The sequence below is a fragment of the Amblyomma maculatum genome, chromosome 7, assembly GCF_055883805.1.
Source record: "Amblyomma maculatum isolate TAMU_Amacu chromosome 7, ASM5588380v1, whole genome shotgun sequence".
Classification (NCBI taxonomy): Eukaryota; Metazoa; Arthropoda; class Arachnida; order Ixodida; family Ixodidae; genus Amblyomma; species Amblyomma maculatum.
In genome coordinates this window covers 113,541,490-113,565,052 of record NC_139350.1, presented here as the reverse complement: position 1 = coordinate 113,565,052, position 23,563 = coordinate 113,541,490, and the positions used below count along the sequence as shown (strand labels likewise).

Genomic DNA, 23,563 nt, shown 5'->3' with positions numbered 1-23,563 from the left:
AGGTATTCAGCTCTAACTGAGGATGGCGACATTACCGTAGAGGCAAGGAACAATAATTTCAGAGATATCATTACTGAGTGCGCGGTAGAAGTAGGCGGTAGGATAGTTAGAGAGGATACCGGTAAGCTGTCTAAGGAGACGAAAGATTTGATTAAGAAACGCCAGAGTATGAAAGCTTCCAATCCAGCAGACCAGATCGAATTGGCCGAGATATCAAAGCTAATCAACAACCTCAAGGTGGCCGATATAAGGAAGTATAACATAGAGAAAATTGAGCATGCTGTAAAGAACGGGGGAAGCCTTAAAGCGGTAAAGAAGAAATTGGGCATAGGCAAAAACCAGATGTATGCGATAAGGGACAAGGCGGGCAACGTCATCACTAATATGGAAAAGATAGTCAAAGTAGCCGAGGAGTTCTATACAGATCTCTACAGTAGCCAAAGTAGTCAGGACTGTAATGAGATTGGCGGTAGGGAAAAACAGTCAGACGTTCCACCAGTGACGAAGGACGAGGTCAAGAAAGCACTAGAAACTATGAAAAGGGGGAAATCAGCTGGAGAGGATCAGATAACTACAGATTTGCTGAAGGACGGGGGGGATATCGTGCTAGAAAAACTGGCCACCCTGTAAACGCAGTGCCTGGTGTCATCGACGGTACCGGAACCATGGAAGAATTTCTAGATTTTCCGAGTGCTCTCCATTGAGATTTACGAATTGGTATCTGTATGAAAAATAGCTTTTAATGAGGTCTGATGCAACGCCTCGAATTCCATACCTGCGGAGCTTATAAAGCATAGTTTCAAGGTTAACTGAATCGAAAGCCTTTCTTAAATCAAGAAAGATTCCCAGAGTGTACATTCTTGTTTCAATATTTTTTATAATTAACAATTTTACTTTAAGCAGGGCCTCTTCGGGCATCTTGTTCGTTTGAAACCCGAATTGAAAGGGTGAGATTATCTTGTGTTTCTGGATGAACACAGTCAAAAGATTATTTATAGCCTTTTTCGTATACCTTTGAAAATACCGGTAAGACTGAAATTGGTCTGTAATTTGTGAACTCATTTGCCCGGATTCTGTTTTTTTGCCGATCAAAAACAAATTGGCATATAAGCTACAATAATTTTTGAACGATCGACAACATAAAAGGACGAAAGGAAGATGTTAGAAATAGCTCCTTGCAGCCCGCGTCTCTGAGGTACGCTGGAGCTGTCACGGCGTGTCAAATGTAGCTTTTGCTTCCCCAGATAGAAACAGCTTCATATATGCTGATTTAAATTGTGTGACTATTAATCTTGCCGATAGATATACTGATAACAGGGGGACGCGCTCGTTAACACAAATAAAGAAAACTAACTTTTGAATTACCGAAAAAGCAGTTGGCAAGAGGCTTGATACACATATCCTCTTTCTGTCTAAAACCGAACTTTTCAAGGAGAAAAGAAGGCCGCGACGTTTCGGCGGGAAGGACATTTCCCTTTCACTCCAGCCTCCCAGAGAGCGACAAACAAGCCCGATCTCGGGTCAGCAGCAGCAGCAGCAGCAGAAGAGGCATGGGTCCCTGTTGCCCCCTGCTGTTTCCCAACGGCCCCTCACGCCACACACACGTGCGGATGAAACCCGTCAACGCAAGCTGAAAAGATATAAGGGAGCAGAAAACGAACACACAGTGCCCTGGAAGCTCCATGCTGACACAGAATTATGAAGATTGTTTTCGCCCGCCCTTATTCCGCTTCAACAACAAAAAAAAAAAAGTATTCACAACTTAGACGAAGGAGGGTGAATTCATGCGGAGCGGTGCGCAGTTGGGCGACAGTAAAAAAAGGTTCCGGATTCCAGTACTTAAACTCAAAAACACAAAATTGCGCCTCGCACGGTGGAAGCTAGAACTCTTCTGGGCAATAACACTTGCTGGGGTGCTAGTTGGCGCATGTTCCTTTGTAAAATTGTAGCGCCAAAACGGACGACGCTCAGAAAGAGACAAACAGAACAGGCGCAAGAAAGATATGGGGGAAGAGACGGGATTGTTCGGACGCCTACACGGCGAGCGTCTTTCTACTGGCATCTTCAAGGCCATACTTCAAGGAGTGCTGGCATCTTCAAGGTGATGGCATGAAAACTCCGATACCGCGTTTTTTAGACTTACTTGCAATGCAGAGCGGTACAATAAAATTCAGAGTGGGTGACGCTCTTGTACACACTTTGTTATAATTAATTTGACCCGACCTATGTCTTGTACTCTCTTCTAAAAACTCCTCTTTTATTTCCCCTTACTGTCCACTCGCTCACTCATTCTGCCAGCCGCGATTTTCGTGTTTGAGGCTGTGGCTCTCACAAATCTTGCTCTTCCTCCCCCTTTGTCGTATTTCTAACTATATAACCTCTTGCTGCAACTACTCTTCAGCGAAGAACGTGCAGCACAACCATCTTTTTCTCCAAAGCAGCTCCAAATACTCGCTTAATATGCGCGGCCATGTGCTATGGCCTGTTGGTCCATGGTAGAATAAAAAAGCCTACTCAAAGATAAGAAGAAATAAAAACTAATGACTAAAATTAAAATTCAGGTGCAGGCTCTTTGACAAACTAAAATGCACACACTGAAAAAAAACTATCGTCTATTATTTTAGAGCATTGCAGATCTAAGGAATTCTACCCTTCTTACGCAAACGTTTTGGTAGGTCCACCGAGTCTATGAGCATGTGGTGATCTATGGTAGCTAGAAATATGACAAAGTGCTATAAATTGCATTAATTCTAAACATGCTGCAACATCACGCAATTTTAAGCCGAAACATACAACAATGATTGCCATTTTAAATTATATCTACTTCATATTCTTTATTCAATAAATGCTATGCTTATAAGTCAAGAACTTAGAAAAGGAATTGATAAGCAATGACATATAAATAACAATTCCGCAAGATGGCTATGATGAACGCAGAAACCAGAATTTACTACATCACCATCGGCACGGAAGGGAGTAAATAACCCATCAAATAACCCCGGAATATAATTGTTACATACTGTGTTGTCTGGAACTTTATCACGTAACTGATACGATGCTCATTGGCGGTGGCTATACGCGCATTGCATCAATAGCAGCAGTGAGCACAACTCCCAATGAAGGTTCAGCAAAATAGAACGCTAAATTAGGTCACTCTCACTGTCTGCTGGTATGTACTGCGTGCACCGTTCGCGCTGTTCTAAACGTGAAATGATTTATTATTCATACGCCAATAAATAAGGTAGATAAACCACTAGAAGCTTCAAGTTGCAGTACAATATGTATTGCAGTCCTAGTCTTGTAAATCTAGAAATTGTATTATAAATTTCGCTCGCCAGCATTATGCAAAAACCTCACCGTATTCATAGTTTGTATTGAAATTATTTCTTTTCGCGATGTGATATACAGATGATTTGCACGCTTTTCTCAGGAACCAAAGTGTAATATATTAAGAAAGGATAGCAATACCAGTTGTACAACAATTGGCGGACGGCAGAACAAAACGCGGCGCCTACATTGATCCTGTGATTGCGTTTGAATGCCCTTCGCCTAAAATACGATTGCCGCAAATTTTGTGAAATGGCTTCTAGATGCGTGTTAAAATATATAAATGTGGAACTCTGTTTCGATTTTAATATATATCGGACTATATTTATTTTGGAAACTTTCATAGCCTGGCTTTTAATGTGGTGCTTACAATATCTGTGGTAACTTGGTCCATTGACTGCTGCGTTTTAAAGCAGCATTGCTGGTGCCAGAGAAACACGAGAGACATTGTTCCAATTTATCCCGTTTTTAGAGAGGGCACTGCCGATATCGGGAATGCGCTTCAAACTGGTCCATTGTAACCTGTTGTTGGAAACGGCACGGCTGATATTGGGAGACCAAGAGACAAGTTGGTCCATAATCATAAATTTCTAAAAGCGGCTCTTCTGATATCGAGAGGACGCAGCACAAACTGGTCCGCTGTTGCCAGTCTCTAAATACGGCTAGTCCATTATCTCGATGACAGGACAAAGTGGTGCAATGTTGCCTGTTTCTCGATAAGGCTAGTCCAATATCGGGAGGACTCATGACAAACTTGTCCAATGCTGCCCGTATTTGAGAACGGTGGTGCCAACACTGGGGAGAACACGTGAAACTTGGTCCGTGATTAGAAGTGTTGTGTGCTCAGAACCCATGGTGCGGAACCATCGACAATCCTGAACCATTGTAGGACCACCGTTTGCCGATGTATTTCCAATATTCGGCTGTTGTCTTGTGCTGTCTGGGCTAGTGACTGTCGCAAGTACGGTGCATATGCGAGAAAGCAGGACATCGGGAAAGTAGGACATAGGGAGATAGGGATGTGGGCAGCCGCCCCGTCAAGCTGCTCTTCGAAGCTGCTTTTTAGCGGCTGCCCTTTTCCTTTCCTTGTAGTAAAGGAAATTAAGTATTATTATTATTATTATTATTATTATTATTATTATTATTATTATTATTATTATTATTATTATTATTATTATTATTATTATTATTATTATTATTTCCTGACTATGAAAGTGTTCTGCAATCAACATTTGCTTAAAGCTGACTCTTATAGTTTTGCCCATTGAGCATTCAAGAATAATTTCACGACTGGAGCTATATCTAACAGCAATGAGATGTTTACGCCATTCTTTACGCCATTCCAGAATGCGAAGCGTCTGCACCGCCACCACTGGCACTACGCGACTTAGACCGACACTCTGCTAGAACTGCTAAACACTACTAGAACACTCTGATAGCACACTTTGCTAGAACACTTCCTTTTCTATGGCACACACTTCTCGCAAAAATCCCAAAACGTCAAGCAAGACCTGTACTGGACAGCCTTAAAGAGATAAACGTATTTCGTTACTTCACCCGTCACCAATAACCGCTGAAATTGCGGTCCTATCTCGTGGTTCCTTTATTATTTTGCAGAATTTTTTTAAAACCCGATGAACACATTCACATACATCGTAGCGAACGGAAACCATGCAGCTAGCCGTCTTTAGGGGCAATTTTTAAAATTTGCGTTTACAGTTTCTTCTTAGAGCCAATAAATAAACAGGCAATTTTGCTTCAAAAATAGTTAACGCTAGCTAACGAGGATAGCAATACTGCAGAGAAGGATAGTAGACTTTTACCAGCTCTCTATAGTTAACGTTGGGCTAGGGCAGGCCGCATTTTCTAAAGGATTGATCACATTTAGCTAGGTCACCCAGCATGGTCAACGTTCATATATATGCTGCTTGGAGTATGATTCCAAACTAATTGTACAACATCAAGTGAATGAGGAGATAACCCCGTTCTGGTTCGTCCTTTTTAAACTTCCTATCCGCGCATTCCAACCGAGCAAATTTGTATTATTCACAAATTCTAGCGGTGAGGTTATATAAGAAAGCATAAGTAAATAATGAATATTACTGCATTTAATTTTCGAGAACTGATGATGGTCATTTATAAGCAGATAAGCAGGGAAGCAATTTTTTTCAACCCTCGTGCGATTGATTTGCGTACAACGCTCTTTATAGCAGGCGGTTCCCAAACTGAGTTCAGTGAACTCCCACATCCACCCCCCCCTCCCCCACTCCCTCCTTTATTCTCGCCCCACTTCTTCGCGTTCGGCCACCACATCATGCATGGTTCCTCGAAACCAGCATTAAACCTTTTTTTGTTATCCTTACTTGCTTAATTGTCCCTCAGTTTCCTACCATCAGTGTAGGCACCGATCGACTGCAGTACTTCGTATCGCACCAAATTGCTGCGCGTCACTTGCTTGTTTAATCATGAGGACAATGCCCGCCGAGGCGGCCACCCCGCAAACTTGACATGGTGTCATGTTGCTCAGTTATTAAAAGCATGGCTAAAACACCGGCGTGAAGGCTAAGAAAGCATCGGCCACAGTGTTGCGCTTGTTATATAACGCGCACTCGCACACGTGACAATTAGTTACGTCGGCTACACAACCCAGTTAGCTGATCCAAGTCAAGATGGAAAAGGGTGCGCGCCTTATTGAACGTTTTTTTCAGGCGTTTTGACACTGTTCGCACGACGGACTGAAGTTTTGGTGCCAGCAAGTACGCATGCACCAAAAAGAAACATCTATACCTGCTAAAGTAGCAACATACACCTATGTCACTGCCGCCGGACCAGAAGCGGTATATAGTCAATGAAAACCGGACTTGTCATCAAATCGCTATTTACGGCGGCCGGCTGGTCGAGCCTTGGCTATACTGGCCTCTGTACCTTGGTCGTGTACGCGAATGAGATGGGACGTTAGTCTTAAGAATATTTTTATGGACTGTTTCTTGATTTAGAGACCACAGCATGATTAGAGACGAACATTTAACAAAGGTGAGGACCAACCTCATGAAAAAAAAACGCTTGCAGTAGAAATAAGAGGAAACATCAGCAAAGGTCCCTGTACATCTAAGCAACATCGCGTGATTGTGATAGGTACGAAGGGGGGGAGGATGTTTGTAATAATAGGAGTTGTAGTTCTTTGAGGCAAAACGTTACCGAACCTGTGGCATATAGTAACAAGCAAATGAACGTGAACATAAGTTTATTTTCTTCACGAACATGATGCACTCAGCAACTATCCAGGAGTTGGTCCCGTAGTCAGAAGGTGAATTGCAAACTCCCGTACATAAACTACCTGAAGGTGTTCAAAAAATAATGCCACATCGAAAAGGTTTTGAAAAAATACAGAAGTATTCAAACACGTAAAGTAATGAAGCGGAAAAAGTGCCCGCTGTATTCGCAAAAACTTGTCGAGAGTAGCACCAACTCATTATACCAGGAGAAAACGCAGGGAAACAACATACAGGTAAAAGAATGTTTGGTTTGGTTTATGGGGTTTAACGTCCCAAAGCAACTCAGGCTATGAGAGACGCCGTAGTGGACAACTACGCAAAATTTTGACCACCTGGAGTTCATTAACGCGCATTGACGTGGCACAGCACACGGGCGTCTTGCTTTTCGGCTCCATCGAAAAGCGGCCGCTGATGTCAGGATTCACTCCCGCGCCCTTGGGAACAGTAATCGAGCGTCGTAACCACTGCGCCACTCCGGCGGGGCAAAAGAAAGTCGCAGAAGAATGTTGCAAGCAAAATGACATCATATTGATACGTGACTAGAAACACAACAGCTGATGACACGGGAATGTTCCGTCGAGTACCAACTTTCTGTTAGCACCAATGACCGTTCGTTTTCCTTCGTTTTCCTTCGCCGTCTCTCTGTTGTTCAGCATCATCTTCTCCAATCTTCAGGACATGCAACATTACCCCCTACCCACGAAACGTACAGTCCTAGTGTTACTAGGTCGATGAACTACGGCAGTAGCAGTACGGCTTCATGTGGGCGACATGAACGATCTCGGACGTGGCATAGCGGACTGTGATGGGCCATAGAACAGGGCAAGGGCCTGCGTAGAGTGGGAAGAGCTCTGGACTCCAGAGAAAGACACGAGTACCCGGAAAGTAGTGGACATCCCGATGACGAGAATCATGGCGGCGTTTTTGAGAGTTTTGCGAGGAAGCTAGTCGGTAGCGAGCAATAGCACGGCCAGCGTCAGCTCGGGATAGAGCGTCACGAATGTAGGAAATGGCATTAGCGGTGGGAGGCAGTACGCTGTCAAACGGAAGTGCAGGGTCTCAGCCGAATAGAAAGATCGAGTACCCATTATTTGAGATGACAGGAATTATATGCGAATGTTAGAATGGGCAAATTATTATGCCAGTCATGGTGATCATTTGATACATACATTACCAGCATGTCCCTTTGCGTGCGGTTGAGGCGTTCGGTCAGGCCGTTCGTTTGTCGATGGTAAGTGGTGGTGAAATAGTACCTAATGAAGCAGTACCGGGGAATTTAGTCGAATTCTCGAGCAAAAAAGCAACGGCCATGGTCAGCGAGCAGCTGGCGTGGAGCACCACGGAGTAGGAGGATATCATGGAAAAGAAACGCAGCCACGTCAGTTGCACAGCTGGTGGGTATCACTCGTGTGACAGCGTAGCGCGTAGTGTAATCTGTGGCCACTGCAATCCATTTATTCCACGAAGCAGACGGTGGGGAAGGCCCGAGGAGATGAAGACCAACTCTGAAAAATGGGTCTGGGATGTCGAACGGCTGCAGGGATCTAGCAGGCACACCCGAAGGGGTTCTTCCGTCGCTGACACCGGTCCCAAGAAGCCATATAACTACGAACCGAGTGGCAGAGGCCTGGCGAAAAAACGACAGCGGATGCTGTTGTACGTACGAAATACGCCACCTTGGCCCGCACTGGGCGCGTGGTTCAGCGGCTGAAGAATGGTCGCACGCAGGTGTTCGGGGATTACGAACAGAACCTCAGTGCCAACTGGTCGGATATTCTGCCGGTATAAGGTGCCGTTGTGGAGCGTAAAGCAAGGATAGCGCCAGGTTGATCCGTGCTCAGGCGATTAATAATGCTCCAAAATAAGGATCCAAGCACTGCTCATGGCGAATGTTTAAAAGGTCAGAGATGGACCACATACATGTGTCATCATCATACTTGTTCTCAAGCGGTGGATCTACCGGGTTGCGGGATAGGCAGTATGCATTAGCGCGTAGCCAGGCATACTTGTGAACGAGAGAAGTGTATTGAAGTACTGAAGGCGCAGAGCCCCAGGCAACTAGTAGGGTCCTTCAATGTAGAAAGCCAACATAAGCGTGTGGTGGTCGGTGATAACGGAGAACGGGTGGCCAAACAAGTAATGGCGAAACTTTTTAATGGCTCACAGGAGGGCTAAACACTCCCGTTTTGTGATCGAATAATTCCGCTCAAACGCAGAAAGGAGGCCATTGGCTTAAGCAATGACGCGAGTACGACCCGTCTGCGGTTGGGGGAGAATGGCACCATTACTGTGACCACTGGCATCAGTGCGAACCTCCGTTGGCGCCATGGGGTCGAAGTGTCCCATGACGGACGGGTTGGGGAGGGCCGCAATGAGCGCAGAAAAGGCTTGAGATTGTTCTTGGTCCCAGCAAAAGGGAACGTCGTTCTTCAGAAGAATGATGAGTGGACTGGCCGTCTCCGCATAGTTGGGGACAAACCGCTGCAAATAGCATCAAAAGCCGAGACAACTACGCACGTCACTGGTACAGCGGGGTGTAGGAAATGCACGTACAGCACGAATTTTGTTGGGATTGGATTGAACGCCACGGGCGACGACCAGGTTTCCGAGCGCCTTGAGTTCACGTCGGCCGAAGCTACGCTACTTCGGGTTCAGTTCAAGGCCAACTCTTAGGAAGACTCCAAGAACGGCATCAAGGCGATGGAGGTAGCTCTCGAATGCAGAAGAAAATACAACGATGTCATCGAGATAGCATAAATACGTCGTCCATTTCAAGCCGCGCAGGAGAGAGTTCGTCATTACAGAGGCCAAAATCATCACCTTCAATTGGTACAGGCCATCGGGAATGACGAAGGTGGTCTTATCTTGGTCCCGTTCATCAACTGTAATTCTCCAATAACCGGAACGAAGATCAATGGAAGAGAAATAGCTGGCACCATACAAGCAGTCGAGGAAATCAAATATCCGGGGGAGTGGATAAATGTCCTTTTTTGTATTTTGTTAAGGTGTCGGTAATCAACGCAGAACCTCCAAGTGTTGTCCTTATTTATAAAAGGTCCGACAGGTGACGCCCAGGGGCTGCTCGAAGACTATAATGTTTCTTGCCAACATCTTGTCTACTTCATCTTGTATGACGCGACGTTCAGAAATGGCGACTCGGTAATGTCGTCTGTCTATTAGGCTGGCATCTCCGGTATCAATGCGATGAGTAACAAGGGGCGTTTTTTCCAAAGATTCGGTCACAAAAAATATCGCTGTACGAAGTAAGACGGCTCGTAAATGCTTTTGCACGGTCAGGGCGCAAGTTAGGCGCAACCATTCCTGAAATGCGGGCATCCAAAGGTGGGAACGGTGCAGGTCGTGCCGACACTTTAGCTGTAGGGTCTGGTAGAAGAGCAGACACTATAATGCCAGACAGTGGAGTCAGTTCGGTTCGAGTAATGCCCTCAGGAAAAATTTGTACAAAAAGGCCGGAGTTCAAGACTGGAATATAAGCGTTGTTATTCTCTACGTGCACGATATTATGAGTCATGTCGGTTATGGGCCACACAACGTAGTCGCCATCAGAAACGGAGGAGAAAGGTGACATGAGCGCACACACTGCAGCTTCTGGAGGTAGGCGAGTAGGACCGTTGAAGTGTCAGAAGCTTGTTTGTCAGTACAGAGCGGCAGGTCTAGATGAAGCAATCCAGAAAAATAGTCAATAAGAGCGGAATGTGCAGTTAAAAAGTCGAGTAATATTATAACAACTTGAAGGCAACTGGGAGTACTGTAACTAGCCCATGGATGTGGCGGTCTGCAATGGCAATTCTCGCAGTACACATACCAATCATCATAGCTGTGTACCATCACCAACAGGAACTGTAAATGGAGAAGCGGGCGGGAGGATTTTCTTGAGGCGCCGATGGAGCGAGGAACTGTGGACAGAAATGTGGGCGCCAGTGTCGATAAGGACAGAAACTGGGACTCCGTCCGCAACAATATCAATGACAGTACGTCTGGTGGCGAGGGTCAGGTTTGAGTTGGCAGTCCGGGTCGGTAATGCAGCCTCACTCCCGGGCGCTGCAATTGCTAGTTTCCCGAGTAGGTGCTGTCGTATGATGGGGAGGAGCTGCGATGAGGTACCGGTGAACGGGATCGACGAGGCAGTAGGAATGGGGATCGGCTGAAGCGACAGGCAGTAGGGGCGGTTTCGTTTCGAGGCTCGTCTGGTTGATGAAGAAAGTGTCCAGGTCCATCGCAGGCATGGCGGCGCTCCTCTGGTTGGGCAGGGAAGCGTCGAGGTACATAGTACTATTGACGGTCGGCGTTGTAATACGAGCGAGGGGCGAAGCAGATATGGCTTCGGCAATAACGCGATGTGTGAGCGGCTCGACAGCAAATGAAGCGAATTGGCCTTTCGAGTGAGGTGCGCCACTATACAAGATTGCGCCTAAATGAGCGACGTGGGGAAGCCTAGCTGGTGGTAGCTGCTGCCACTAGAAGCAGGGTGCGATAAGATGGTGACGGCGCGGTGCTGGAGGAGAGGCCAACGTTTGTAAGTAAACCATACTTCTGGATGTAAGCCATCTTTCTGGACCCCATCGAAGATAATGAAGTACGAAGCGTGTTTAAAGAGCCTAATAATACTACAAGTGTAGACATTGATGGCATGCAGATAAAACCTATTAAGTTTGTCCTAAATATCCTCCTTCCGCCCCTTACGCATATATTTATTCTATGCATTGCTGATGCTGTTTTTCCTTCCAAAATGCAGATTGCTCGTGTATCCATGATATATAAGAAGTGTATTCATGATATATAAGAAAGGTGACAAAAACGACCTGGGCAATTACAGGCCTATTTCAGTGCTACCAGTATTTTCGAAAGCCCTTGAAAAATTAATTCACATACGCTTTGCGTAGTTTGAAAAGGCACAACAGATATTAACAGATTCGCAATATGGATTTCGTAAACACCGTTCTACTGAGCATGCACTATTAGATCAGAAAGAATACATATTAAAACAGCTGGATCAAAGTAAAACAGCTGTTGGCATATTCATAGATTTTACAAAAGCGTTTGAGTAGTAGAATCATAACCTACAAATCCGAGCTTCATAGGTATGGTTTTCGAGGTCACACAGGGTCTCTTGTAGAGTCCTATTTAAGAAATCGAAGACAGGCTGTCAGTATTAATGAATATGTATCAGATATAGAACCGGTTTCTCGTGGCGTTCCTCAAGGTAGCATATTGGGTCATTTCCTTTTTAATATCTTTATCAATGATATTGTGCAGGTATTTGCTCCTGCAAAGTATATAATATATGCTGATAATACGAGCATATTTTTTTCAGGAACTGACGTAAATGATTTAATAGACACGGTAAATTCTGCACTCTTCCATTTATACGATTGGACAGAAAAAAACGGCTTACAAGTTAATGCCACACAACCTAAAGCAGTCAATTTTAAAGCAAAGAATAAGACAGTTAAACTAACAAAAGATATTTACTTCAGTAGCGTTCCTTTAGATATAGTACCAACATTTAAGACGCTGGGCGTCGTAATCAATGGAAAAATGACCTGGGATGATCACATCTATTTTATTGTAAACAAACTATCGCAGGTAATTGGATTGCTATATCGCCATCGTCACATCTTGCCTTCAAAAGCAATGCTCGCAGTTTATCATTCTTTATTTCATTCTCGCCTCAGCTACTGCAATTTAGTTTGAGGTAAAACATCAGAAGAAAACTTAAGAAAGTTGCATATCTTACAAAAAAGCTTTTTAAGAATACTTGAAAATGTCCCTAGAACTTACCACACACTAGAACTTTTTTCTAAGCATAAAATACTTCCGATTCCTAAACAGTATAACTTTCATTTATGCCGCGCTTTAAAACGCGAGATTTCTAATAACACGTCTTTTTTTCATAAACTGGCTAACTCTGAACTCAGCTACAAAGTCTACGAAACGAGAAACATAGATAAGTGGCATATTAAAACATACAGAACAACATACGGCTGTCAAACACTGGAAAATACGCTGCCACGTCTCCCGAATTCCCTTCATTTCAATAATATCCCACTTGAACATACCTCAAACAAAAACTGCTTGAATATTTCCTACTGAGCGAGACTCCATTATGAAAGTAAAAATTCTACATGGTGATTTTATTTTGCATGTGAACAATTATGTATGTGGTTTTATTTTTGTTTTTGTGACGAATACTTGTCATGTGCTCATGTAGGTTTCTGTGATACATGTATTGTCGTTTTTCTAAATATTGTGTACTATTTTTACTGCCAATGTAAACGGCTGGGTGCCTGTGGCCTTGTCAAGCTGCCCAAGAGGCAGCTTTTACTGTAGGCATCCTGCCACCATGTACTTTGTGGTGGTGAAATAAAGTTATTATTATTATTATTATTATTATTATTAAGTTCCTTGCAAACAGCCTGTATCATGGCTGCGGTGTCGGGCAGTGAAGATGTGAGGGGTGCAGAAACCAAGTTCTCGATTTCTCTCTAGACGATCCGAGCCATGTTTCCTGGTTGAGAAGGCTGTTGCAAAGACGCCAGGTCATAGCAGGATTATGTAGCCGCCGTGTTTGGAAGGCGCTGAAAGCGGCGTCCTAGATGTCGTTGTTTAGCCTGCTTGTATTTTTCACAGACTTCAAATACCGAACCGACGGTAGAGCAATTCCCGCCGAATAGGATGTCGAACGGATAATCTGTGATACCCTATGCCCTGCCTACTATGTGCCCTACCTTGCCACTTAACGTCATGGAGCTGTTCACCTTGTGGCGCAACGACAGCACATCTTTAATATAGGCAAGGTGGGACTCAGTGGGGGATTGGGTGCGAGTAGAATGTTTGCTTTTGCTGCCAGCGCCAGCTCAATCGGCTTCCCGAACATGTCCTGAAGCTTTTGTTTACAGATTTCCGAGGTCACTAGGCCTTCGTCATTTTGGAACTACGTGTGAGCTGTTCCCGTCAAATAGAAAATTACGTTCGCTAGCACCCAGTGGTTGCTCCTGCTACCTCACTCGTACTCATCCAGCCAATCTTCAACGTCTAGCTTGTCTTCGCCATTAAAGCTGGGGGGGGGGGGGGGGGGGGGCGGACCTTCGTGAGTACAACTGGCTGGGCCGATGTTGCTGCGATGGTAGGGGCTGCCTCGCAGGCTATAGTGGTCGTTTTTTGCGTCGTTGTGAGCCCAGGTTGGTGGCGGCAACTGCACAAATCCAGCTTTTCGTAGCGTAAATAAGCTATTCGGTGTGCTCGGGGATCTTAAATTGGCCCCACCATGATGATGCGTGGCAAGAAAAACAACAGCTGATTACGCGTGACTGTTCCTTCGAGCACCAACCTTCAGTTAGCACCAACGACCATTGCTACAGCTTCGTCTTCCTTCTGTTTCACTGTTCTTCATGATCGTCTTCTTCAAGGTTGAGGAGATATGTAACAATATAATGCGTTTTTATTGATTGGATTGTTAAAACGTTTATTTGTGGCCTGCAGTAGAACGCGCGCACGCGCACGCGCGCTCCGGACGGGGCCTATGTCGTTCACTGGGCACCGGCCGCGCTGCTTGGGTCCCCGCTCGCCGTGGCCGGCTCGCCGGTTCCCTGCCGGGCCAGCGCCTTGATGACCTGCTGGACGGCTGAGTTGTTCCTTTTGATTGTAGCTCCCTGCGGCTGCTTCCAGTCGCGGCGGGATCCTCCCCGACTTAGCCTCTTCCTGGTACTTGTTGCAATTCCACAGAATGTGTGCGAAGCCGGCCGTCTCCGTTCCGCAGACTCTGCATTTGTCTGTCGGGTGCGTCTCGGCATACATTCTGTGCATCAGCAACGGGCTGGGGAGTGAGCCCGTCTGTAGCTGTCTGAACAAAACGGCTTGCTCTCGACTGAGCCCCGAGCAAGGGGGGCGGGGGGGAAGAGTTCTGCGGGCTAGGCGGAACGCCTTGTTTGTTTCGGCCGAGGCGCGGTCCGTTAGCGCGCGCGCCTCGGCGTGTGCCGTTTCGTTGTGGTTGGCGTTGCGGTCTGATGCCTCGCCCGCTTGCGCCGGGCCAGGGCGATGACCACCTCCTCTGCTTGCTCTGCCTTGGTGCGGTCGTGCGAACGGTGCCGGTCTCGTCGACAACGACCGTCATGAAGCCGTGTATCTTGGCGTACTCAGCCGCCTCAACGTAGCATGCGTGTGTGTCGGCCGCGTGCTGGTCTATCAGCGCCTTGGCTCTCGCTGCTCTCCTCCCTGTATTATACTCCGGGTGCATATTCTTCGGTACCGAGTCCACTCTGATGTTGCGCCTTATCTCATCGGGAACGGGGAGCTGCGTGTGCTCTCTGCCTTGATATTCAATTCCCAGGTTGTCCTGGATTTTCCAGCCGGCCTTCGTCGTAGACAGTCTTTTGGGTTGTGCGGCGCGTTGGGCCTCCGCTATCTCCTCCAGCGTGTTGTGCACCCCCAGCTTCAGCAGGCGTTTTGTACTCGTTGTATCGAACAGTCCCAGTGCCGTCTTGTAGGCTCTGCGGATGAGTTTATCTATCTGGTTTCTCTCGCTCTTCTTCCACTTGTGGCAGGCCGCCACGTACGCTACGTGACATATGACGAACGAGTGGATCAGTCTGATCAGGCTCTCGTCCCTCATTCCACTTTTCTTGTTCGTGACTCGTTTGAGTAGCCTCGTGGCGTTCGCCGCTTTCGCAATGAGCTGGGTGACGGTCTTGCCGTTTCTGCCATGCGTCTCGATCGTCATTCCCAACGCTGATCTTGTTGACTCTTGGGATCGCGTTTCCCTCTCTGGTCTTGACTTTGCCTCGTACACTCTCGGGCTGCTCTCCGGTTTGCGGTGCTTGACGGGCGGGTAGACGAGGAGCTCCGACTTGCTTGGCGAGCATCTGAGCCCCGTTCCGTCGAGTTGGTCTTCGATCGCATCAACGGCCGCCTGTAGGGTGGATTCGATGTGGGCATCGCTGCCGCCTTCCACCAACAGCGTTATGCCGTCCGCGTATATCGTATGTCGGACTTCCTTGACGTTCCTGAGCCTTTCGGCCACTCCTATCATCACGAAATTGAAAAGCACCGGCGAGATGAGCGATCCCTGAGGTGTCCTGTACTTCCCAGCTTCTTCTCCTGCGCTTGGAGGTCCCCCGCTCTGAGCTCGGCCGTTATGTCCGTGAGGAAGTCTTTGACGTAATTGTATGATCTCTTTCCCATGTTGAGTTTCGAGACTTGGGATAGGATCGCCGAGTACTTCACCTCGTCGAACGCGCTCTGCAGGCCGAGTCCCAGTACTGCTTTGTTGTCGCCTGTGTTGCCGTCGATGATCTGGTGCTTGAGTTGTATCATGGCGTCTTGGGTACTTAGATGCTGCCTGAAGCCAATGATCTTTTCCGAGTAGAGATCTTGTTTATCGAGGTATTCTTGCCACCTGTTGAGCAGGACGTGCTTCAACACCTTGCCCACGCAAGATGTGAGTGATATGGTTCAGAGGTTATCCGTGTCGGATGGTTTGCCCGGCTTGGGGATCAGGATGATCTTGGCCTTCTTCCACTGCGTCGGCAGCGTTCCCGTTTTCCAGCATTTGTTGTAATAGCTCGTGAGGCTTTCTATGGATTTGCTGTTGAGGTTCTTAGGCGCCTTGTCCAGCCCTATCCAGCCCGGCCGCCGACCTGCTGTTGAGGTCTTGCAGTGCCGTCCGAACTTCTACGTCTATATCTCTGTCGAGACGGGCGTTGGGCAGCCCCCAGTACGGCCCGTGGCACTCCGTGGGCGTAGTCGGCAGGTATCTGTCGCTGATGCGTTTCGTCACCTTATCGGCGCCGTGTTTAGTGACTTCTCGATGGATGAGTTTCGCCAGTCGGTCCCTTTGGTGTGACTTATTCTTGGTTTCATCGAGCAGATGCCTCAGCAAGTTCCATGTTTTCCCGTTGTGCATCTGGCCGTCGGCTGCGTTGCATATCTCGTTCCCCTGTTGCGCACATAGCGTGCGACAGTGGTCCTCTATTGCTCTGTTGAGTTCTGCGACTTTCTTTTGTAGCCTACGATTAAGGCGTTGTTTTTTCCATCTGTTGAGAATGGGCTGCATGGCCTCGATAAGGTGGGCCAGTCGGCTATCCATTCTGTTCGTTTCGAAGTCTGTTACTATGTCCTTGGTTGAGTTTCGAACATCTTGGAGGATCTTGTTTGTCCGCGCGTCGATGTCGTCGATTTCGGTCTCTTCCGCCTTCTGATTTCTATTATCTCTGAAAGCGGTCCAATCGATCCAAGTATGTTTCCTGACGTTGGTACTGCTCTGCTCCGGTATGAAGATTTCCACGATCATGTGGTCGCTGCCGAGGTCCACCCCCGTGTTCCTCCACGTGAACGTGATAGGTTCGTTGTTCTTGACGAAAGTGAGGTCGGGGCTGGTATCTCGGAACACGGAGTTGCCAATTCTCGTGGGTAAGCCGGGTCGGTTATGAGAGTATAGTCGAGTTCCGCCGCGTCTTGGGATAGGTTTCCGCCTTTCATATTACTCTTGACGTAGCCCCACGCCGGATCCATCGCATTAAAGTCGCTGCATGCGATCAGCGTGCTCTGGCCGGCCGTCGTGCTTGCCTCTGCAGTCTCCGCGATGGCTTACTGTAGGTGTTCAAAATGAAGATGCTGTTTTTTCTTTGCTTGGTTGGTATGAGTTCGGCGAGCGTGAAAAATTCTTAAGTTCTGAATTAAACCTGCCGCTATCCTGCAGTTTTAAGGCTGGTTGTGTGTTCCAAAGAACAATGTAAAATGTATTGTTTGCCTTCCATAATTATTATGCACATTAGGTAAAACTAAGTTAAGATTTTGTGCAAATCTTGTTCTGTTCATATTGATGAGGACTTTTTTTAAAAATGAAAGCAAAAGGAGTTAGATTGCTTATCAACGTAAATAGAAAAACACCTAAAGTATATTTTATGATTTCATTGTCCATTCAAATATGATTGTCATAGTAATAAGTGCGTTGCATTAAAGCTATGTGAATTAAAAGTGGCAATCCAAACTGCTTGATTCTGTAAAGATTGTAACGACGATATTTATGTTTTGTACATTTTGCCCCATGAGCACTGCCATAGTTAATGCGGGAATGAATAAATGCATGATACATAGAAGTAAGAGTAGATATAGGAAAGAATCTGCAGGGTTTGACAAGAACTCGAAATCTATAAGCAATTACTTGTATGAAATTTTAGACTGAACTCGAATTTAACTCCTCTAAATGTGCAGCAATTGCTGGGATAAACTGCGTGCTGATTAATTGAAATGAAATGAATAAGACTAGGCTGACACGAACGCGAAGTAAAGAACATCCATTTTGTCTCAGTATGATTGACCTGTCTATGATTTAGATTGAACCAGGCCATAGCGTTTGCAAGGCCATGGTTAAATTTGCTAACTAGCAAAGTAATACAATTGTGAGAGCTTAGGATCGTGGTGTGAAGTGCATATAGAATTTGTAGTTTAGGACAGTCAGGCAGATCATCATTATAAAGTAAAAATAGAAGCAGTCCTAAGATGGGGACTTTGCAGGACACCTATATCAGTTGTAGTTTTCACTAATTGCCTGCAATGCTCAAAACCTGATTTCTATACACTAAGTAATGACGACGTAACGATAAAGGTGGGCCTGTAATTCCAATTGTTTCAAGTTTAAGAAACCAAATTGCGTCATTAAGCGAGTCAGAAACTTCATATGCGTTTATCAACACAGAGCAAGCAGGTTTTGTATTGCCAAGCGATTTCTTAAGTTGCTCTGTCAAAAAAACAAGTGCTATAGCAGTAGAGTACCCGCAGCAGAAGCCACACAGAAAGAAAATATATTAAACTTGTCAACATATTTTGCTAGGCACTTTATAATTAGATTTTTAATTATTTTACAAAGACTGGTAGCACAAAAATTGGTCTATTGTTCTTTATTGAGGTGCAGTCACCAATTTAAAACTGGCGCTATCTTACTATGCATCTGTTCGCGGGGAAAATCGTCTTTTCTAAACATCAAATAATGACTGTAGCTAGAACATGAGAAGTGATGTTTGTAATTAGTTTATTGCAACTGGGGTGAAAGTTATCCGAGCCAGTACTTGTTATTTGAGTCTGGTAATAACAGACAAAACTTTTCAGGTGTAGTTGGAAATAAGAAAAACGAAGGCGGAAGGCGATTAGTTGGATGCGAATAGCGATATGTGGTATAATTATCCGTACTCAGGAAAAAGTTGCTAAAGGCATAAGCAATCTGAGATGGGATGAAATAATCCTTGTCGTCGCCGATAATATTCGTAATCGTATGCTTCTTAAAGTGATTTAAGAAAGCGCTGAGTATGTCATTTTTTTTTTCAGACATTGTTTCCGGAGCTCAGTGTTTTATACTCAAAGTACTTTATTTTCGCTGTTTTCAATTGTGCTGAAAAAACGCTACCAATTCTTTGTATCTTGCTAGCAATCTTGGGTTGAAGGGTTGTTTTTGTTTCCTTATAAAGAATTTCTCTAGTGCGCGTAGCGTTCAGCAACTTATGAGTTAACCATGAATTCTGCGATGATGCTAACCTTTGTTTACATTTTTCTTTGCGAGAATGTGACTGATAATACAATAGCAGCGTTGTAAAAGACAATGCAAAAGCTTCTTGTGGGTGTTTCAATGAGATTAATGGGAGTATTAGACTGATCACGGTAGTCAAAGTTAAACAGATGGAATGGTGGTCGTTGGTATCACACCTACTTCTGATGGACTAGCAAATATAGATAGTAAGTGGTCTATAAGCGTGGCTGGACTGCTGTGTGTGCAAAGTTATCATGCATTCATAGCCAAAACAGAAAACAACCTAAATAAATATTATAAAAGCAGGACGTTGTGTTATTAAGGATAATATTGATATCACTCGTATTACTGAATTGTGTGCCCCGCCGTAGTGGTGTAGGGGTTACGGCGCTCGACAACTGTGCCCAAGGACGCGAGATCGCATCGCTGCCTCGGCGGCCGCTTTTCATTAGCTGCGAAAAGCAAGGTGCCCGTGTGCTGTGCGATGTCAGCGCACGTTAAAGAACCTCGGGTGTTCAAAATTTCCGGAGTCCTCCACTACGCGTCTCTAATAGCCTGAGTAGCTTTGGGACATTAAAATCCCACAAACCAAACCAAACTGAATTGTTTGTTCGAAATGACACTTTCAAGATATACTTGAGAGCATTGCAAAACTCAGAAATTGAAGAGGCTAGTGACCTAAAAATACAGCCTAAAAAGACAGTTTTGTCGTCAATATTCTTAACAGAGGAATCAAATTCTAAACAGACCGATTCACAATTGCAGTTTTAAGTTCAAGTTCCTGTCTACGTTTAAACGTGATGTTAGATGACACAAAACTCGCCGCTCCTTAATGGCGGTTCAACTGTCTGTGAGGGTATTCAGAAGAATAAGATCTGAAACAATATAGGCCTCTGCGATCATCATCTAAGGCGGAAATAAACCAAAAGGACTTGCCTAATTGAGAAAAAACGTGTTGGAAATGTTTCAAGTATTTGGGAAGGCTGCTGGCGTTGAAATGAAAAAAAGAACGGGTGGTAGATGACAAGCAACGTTTTACCTCAGCTGCTGTGAGCTAAGACGACACAGGCGCTATCTACTAAAAAGCCAAAAAGTTGGATTCATCTGCGACAGATGCGAATCTTCCGACATTTTAACATCACCACCATCAGGAGCCTTCCTTGTTTTTATTTGGCAATTATCTACCCAAAAGTACTGCCATTTGTATGCCTTTGTTAGAGCCAAGGCTGTGGCAGAAGGCAGCTTGTTCCTTAGAGTGAGGTTGTCATTAAAAAATATGGGGCTGTTAGTGCTGGCTGAGAAGCCAATGTATTTCCCACAGAGCCTTGCGTTGCGCACCTTCCCAATGAACTTGGTCCTTTTTGCGCGCGAACAAAAGCCAGCAAGAATATTTTCCCTGCCTTTATTCTTTGTTTAGACACGATGCAGAATACTGAAATCGGGGGCGAAGAAGAGCATCCAATTTGGTTGTCAGTGGCCTGTATAACAGCAATGCAGTCTTCCCCTTGAGTGCAGGAAACTCTCCTGATCTGCACTATATTCATTCCCAAGTACTGCTATTGGTCGTAGACTTTCCGAGACAGGTTATTGTTGTCAGTCCTGAGAGCCTTGTTTTTATTACCCAGAGTAGCCATTTTAATGCTCAGCTCATTCACCAAATCATTTAAACAATTCACGCTAGATTCAAGGCTGCGTATTTTTCTTGAGCTCCAGAACGTCTAACCGTGCTGTCCGCATTCTTAGCATGCGTTTTCCTACTATCTCATCAGTAAGCCGATAAGGTTCATTCAGCATCTACAGTTGCCCAACAATCAGTCAACACAAAAAGAAAAGTCATAACAAGAAGGCGCACTGCAATACGGTAGGCACAATTTCAGCTGATCTTTGGCAGCAGCGACAGCGAACAAACAACTAAAACTCAGAAAGAAATTTTGTATTGTATATATGCGAAATAAGTGTATAAGGTGGTGCGCGCGAAGCTTTGGCAGCAGCGACAGCAAACAAAACTAAAGCTCGACAGAGACATTTTGTATTTTGTACAGGAGAAATAATTATATGAGGCGGTGCGCGTGAAGCTGTCACCGCTACCAAAATGTTCAGATGGTGGGTGGATTTCTTCTTTTGTAGCATCGCCTGAATAAAAACGCCACCAAGTGGATTACGAAGACACTTTCAGATGACGCTGGCCGAATGAGATGCGATGGATAAGCAGGCAAATGCCAACATTGTTTGTATAGCCAGACAGGATTCTGCACAGGCGGCACAAGTGCATCCTGCTGTGCGAGAGAATTTCACGCGCTAATTCGGTATCTACACATCGATTCTTTACATGATTAGTTGCTAATTTTGACCTTGAATCCATCTCTTGCGCAGTGATCGCGAGCCAGAAGGACCAACCTCCATCTTCCTGGCAGTACATGCCACGTATGTGCGTTGCCCGAAGCCTATTCGCTATGGCACAACTCTACGGCGACCTTTACGTCATCGGCGGTTTCAATGGTGCGCACTTCTGGCTTTGATACTCAGTCCACGACCCTCCCCATACACAATGTCCGATCTCCGTCTGTGTTAACCCATCTTGTTTTGCTGCTATGATATGAGGAATGGGGACAGTGCAGTGATTAGAACCATCTTGTGAACCAGCGCACCATGTTATGTGGCAAAATCTTATATGATCAGTACACAGGCTTCGACACTAGTCGGCTGTGATAGGGCCCTATGCCTTAAACAATGTGCGTAAAATGACTTTTCGAAAGTACAAAAAAAGAGCGTTTAGGGACTAGGGTAAATGCTGCAGCTTTTGCTTTGGAAAATGTTCAGCAGCAGGCCAACGGTGCGTGAACAGAAAACTTTAAGCATTCTCATCGGTAACCTTTTGACGACTTATGTGTTAATGGGGAGCTGCTATACTGCTGGTGCAAAATAGGTTCCCATAGTGCAAAATAGGACCGCTCGATTACGGACGGCAAAATTCATGTCACGTAAGTAAAGCTCCTCATATGTACAAATAATATTGAACGAGTGCAAAGCCGTAGTGGTTTACACATCACACTGGCAGGGTTTTGACTAAATAGAACCTTTATATATACTGCATTTTTAAGGTAGGCGGAACCGGAGATTCCAAAGGATTCTATGGCATCAGCACAATATTGATCGCTACACTTTCTGCTTACCACTGTTTATAACTAAACACGAATTGAATGAAATAGAAAACAGAGTTTTCATTCTTCAAACTATTCTGCTACTTCTTACGTCCATTCTCACGAAACGCAGGAAGGCACCTTATATCCGGGGTTGAGTGCTACTCGCCTGTGACAAACACTTGGCGCTCTGCTGCTCCACTGAATGAGCCGGTCAGCGGGATGGCCGCCTGCTGCGTGAGGGGCGTCGCCCTTTCCAGGCATCTTACTACACGCTGTGAGTTTACTCTTCTTTCATGGAGCAAAATTGACAACTTCAAGGCTGCGTCCCTCTAAAGGGAAGGTTATTGATGGAGACTTCAACAAGTTATTGGTGACATGCGTAAACTTCAAATACGGCTTGCCATATATACAAGTGAGCGGGATTGTATATTGCACAATAATTTTAATAGGTTAGAAGGAAGCAAGCCATCATGACAAGAAAGGGAGTATATTTTGCTACAAGTAGCAATTCTCTTATTATGTATTCGCCATTGCTTGATTTGTTTGTTGTTTTCAGGACCTCTCGGGCCGTCTGCTTTAAGCATGAAGTACTGGAAGGCACTGCGTCTCCCAAATCGATCTGAAGTTCAGCTGTCAACGCTCTCTATAGCAGGGGGTTACCAAACCAGGGAATGTTGGAGTTCACTCCCCCGTCTCCCACTGCCTCCTTCATTCTCGGCCCACTTCTTTCAACGCATTCGGCCGCCACTTCGTGCATGGTTCCTTGAAACCAGCATTAAAGCTTTTTTTTGTTATCCTTACTTGCTTACTTGTCCCTCAGTTTCTTACCGTCAGTGTAGGCACCGACCGACTGCCGACTTTCGTAGCGCACCAAATTGCTGCGCGTCACTTGCTTGTTTAATCATGAAGACAACGCCGGCGGAGGCGGCCACCCCGCAAACTTGACAGGGTGTCATGTTGCTCGGTTATTAAAAGCATGGCCAAAACACCGGCGTGACGGCGAAGAGAGCATCGCCCACAGTGCTGCGCTTGTTATATAACGCGTACTCGCGCACGTGACAATTAATTACGTCAGCTACACAATCGAGCTAGCTGATCCAAGCCAAGATGGAAAAGGGTGCTCGCCTTATTGAATGTTTTTTCAGGCGTTTTGACGCTGCTCACACTACGGGCTGAAGTTTTGGCGCCGGCAAGTACGCACGCACCAAAAAGAAACGTATGTACCTGCTAAAGTAGGAAAATACGCCTATATCACTGCCGCCGGACCAAAAGCGGTA

The 23,563-nt window shown here is 45.6% G+C and overlaps 1 protein-coding gene across 1 annotated transcript in view; it reads left to right on the top strand.

The window, feature by feature from the left end:
- Window positions 1-21,662, top strand: part of LOC146184451 (uncharacterized) — a 49,977-nt gene extending 28,315 nt beyond the window's left edge. The window contains exon 4 of the mRNA XM_084608544.1: window positions 21,517-21,662. Coding sequence (XP_084464670.1) covers window positions 21,517-21,662 — 146 coding nt within the window. The remainder of the gene's footprint in view (window positions 1-21,516) is intronic.
- The last annotated feature ends 1,901 nt before the right edge of the window (window positions 21,663-23,563 follow it).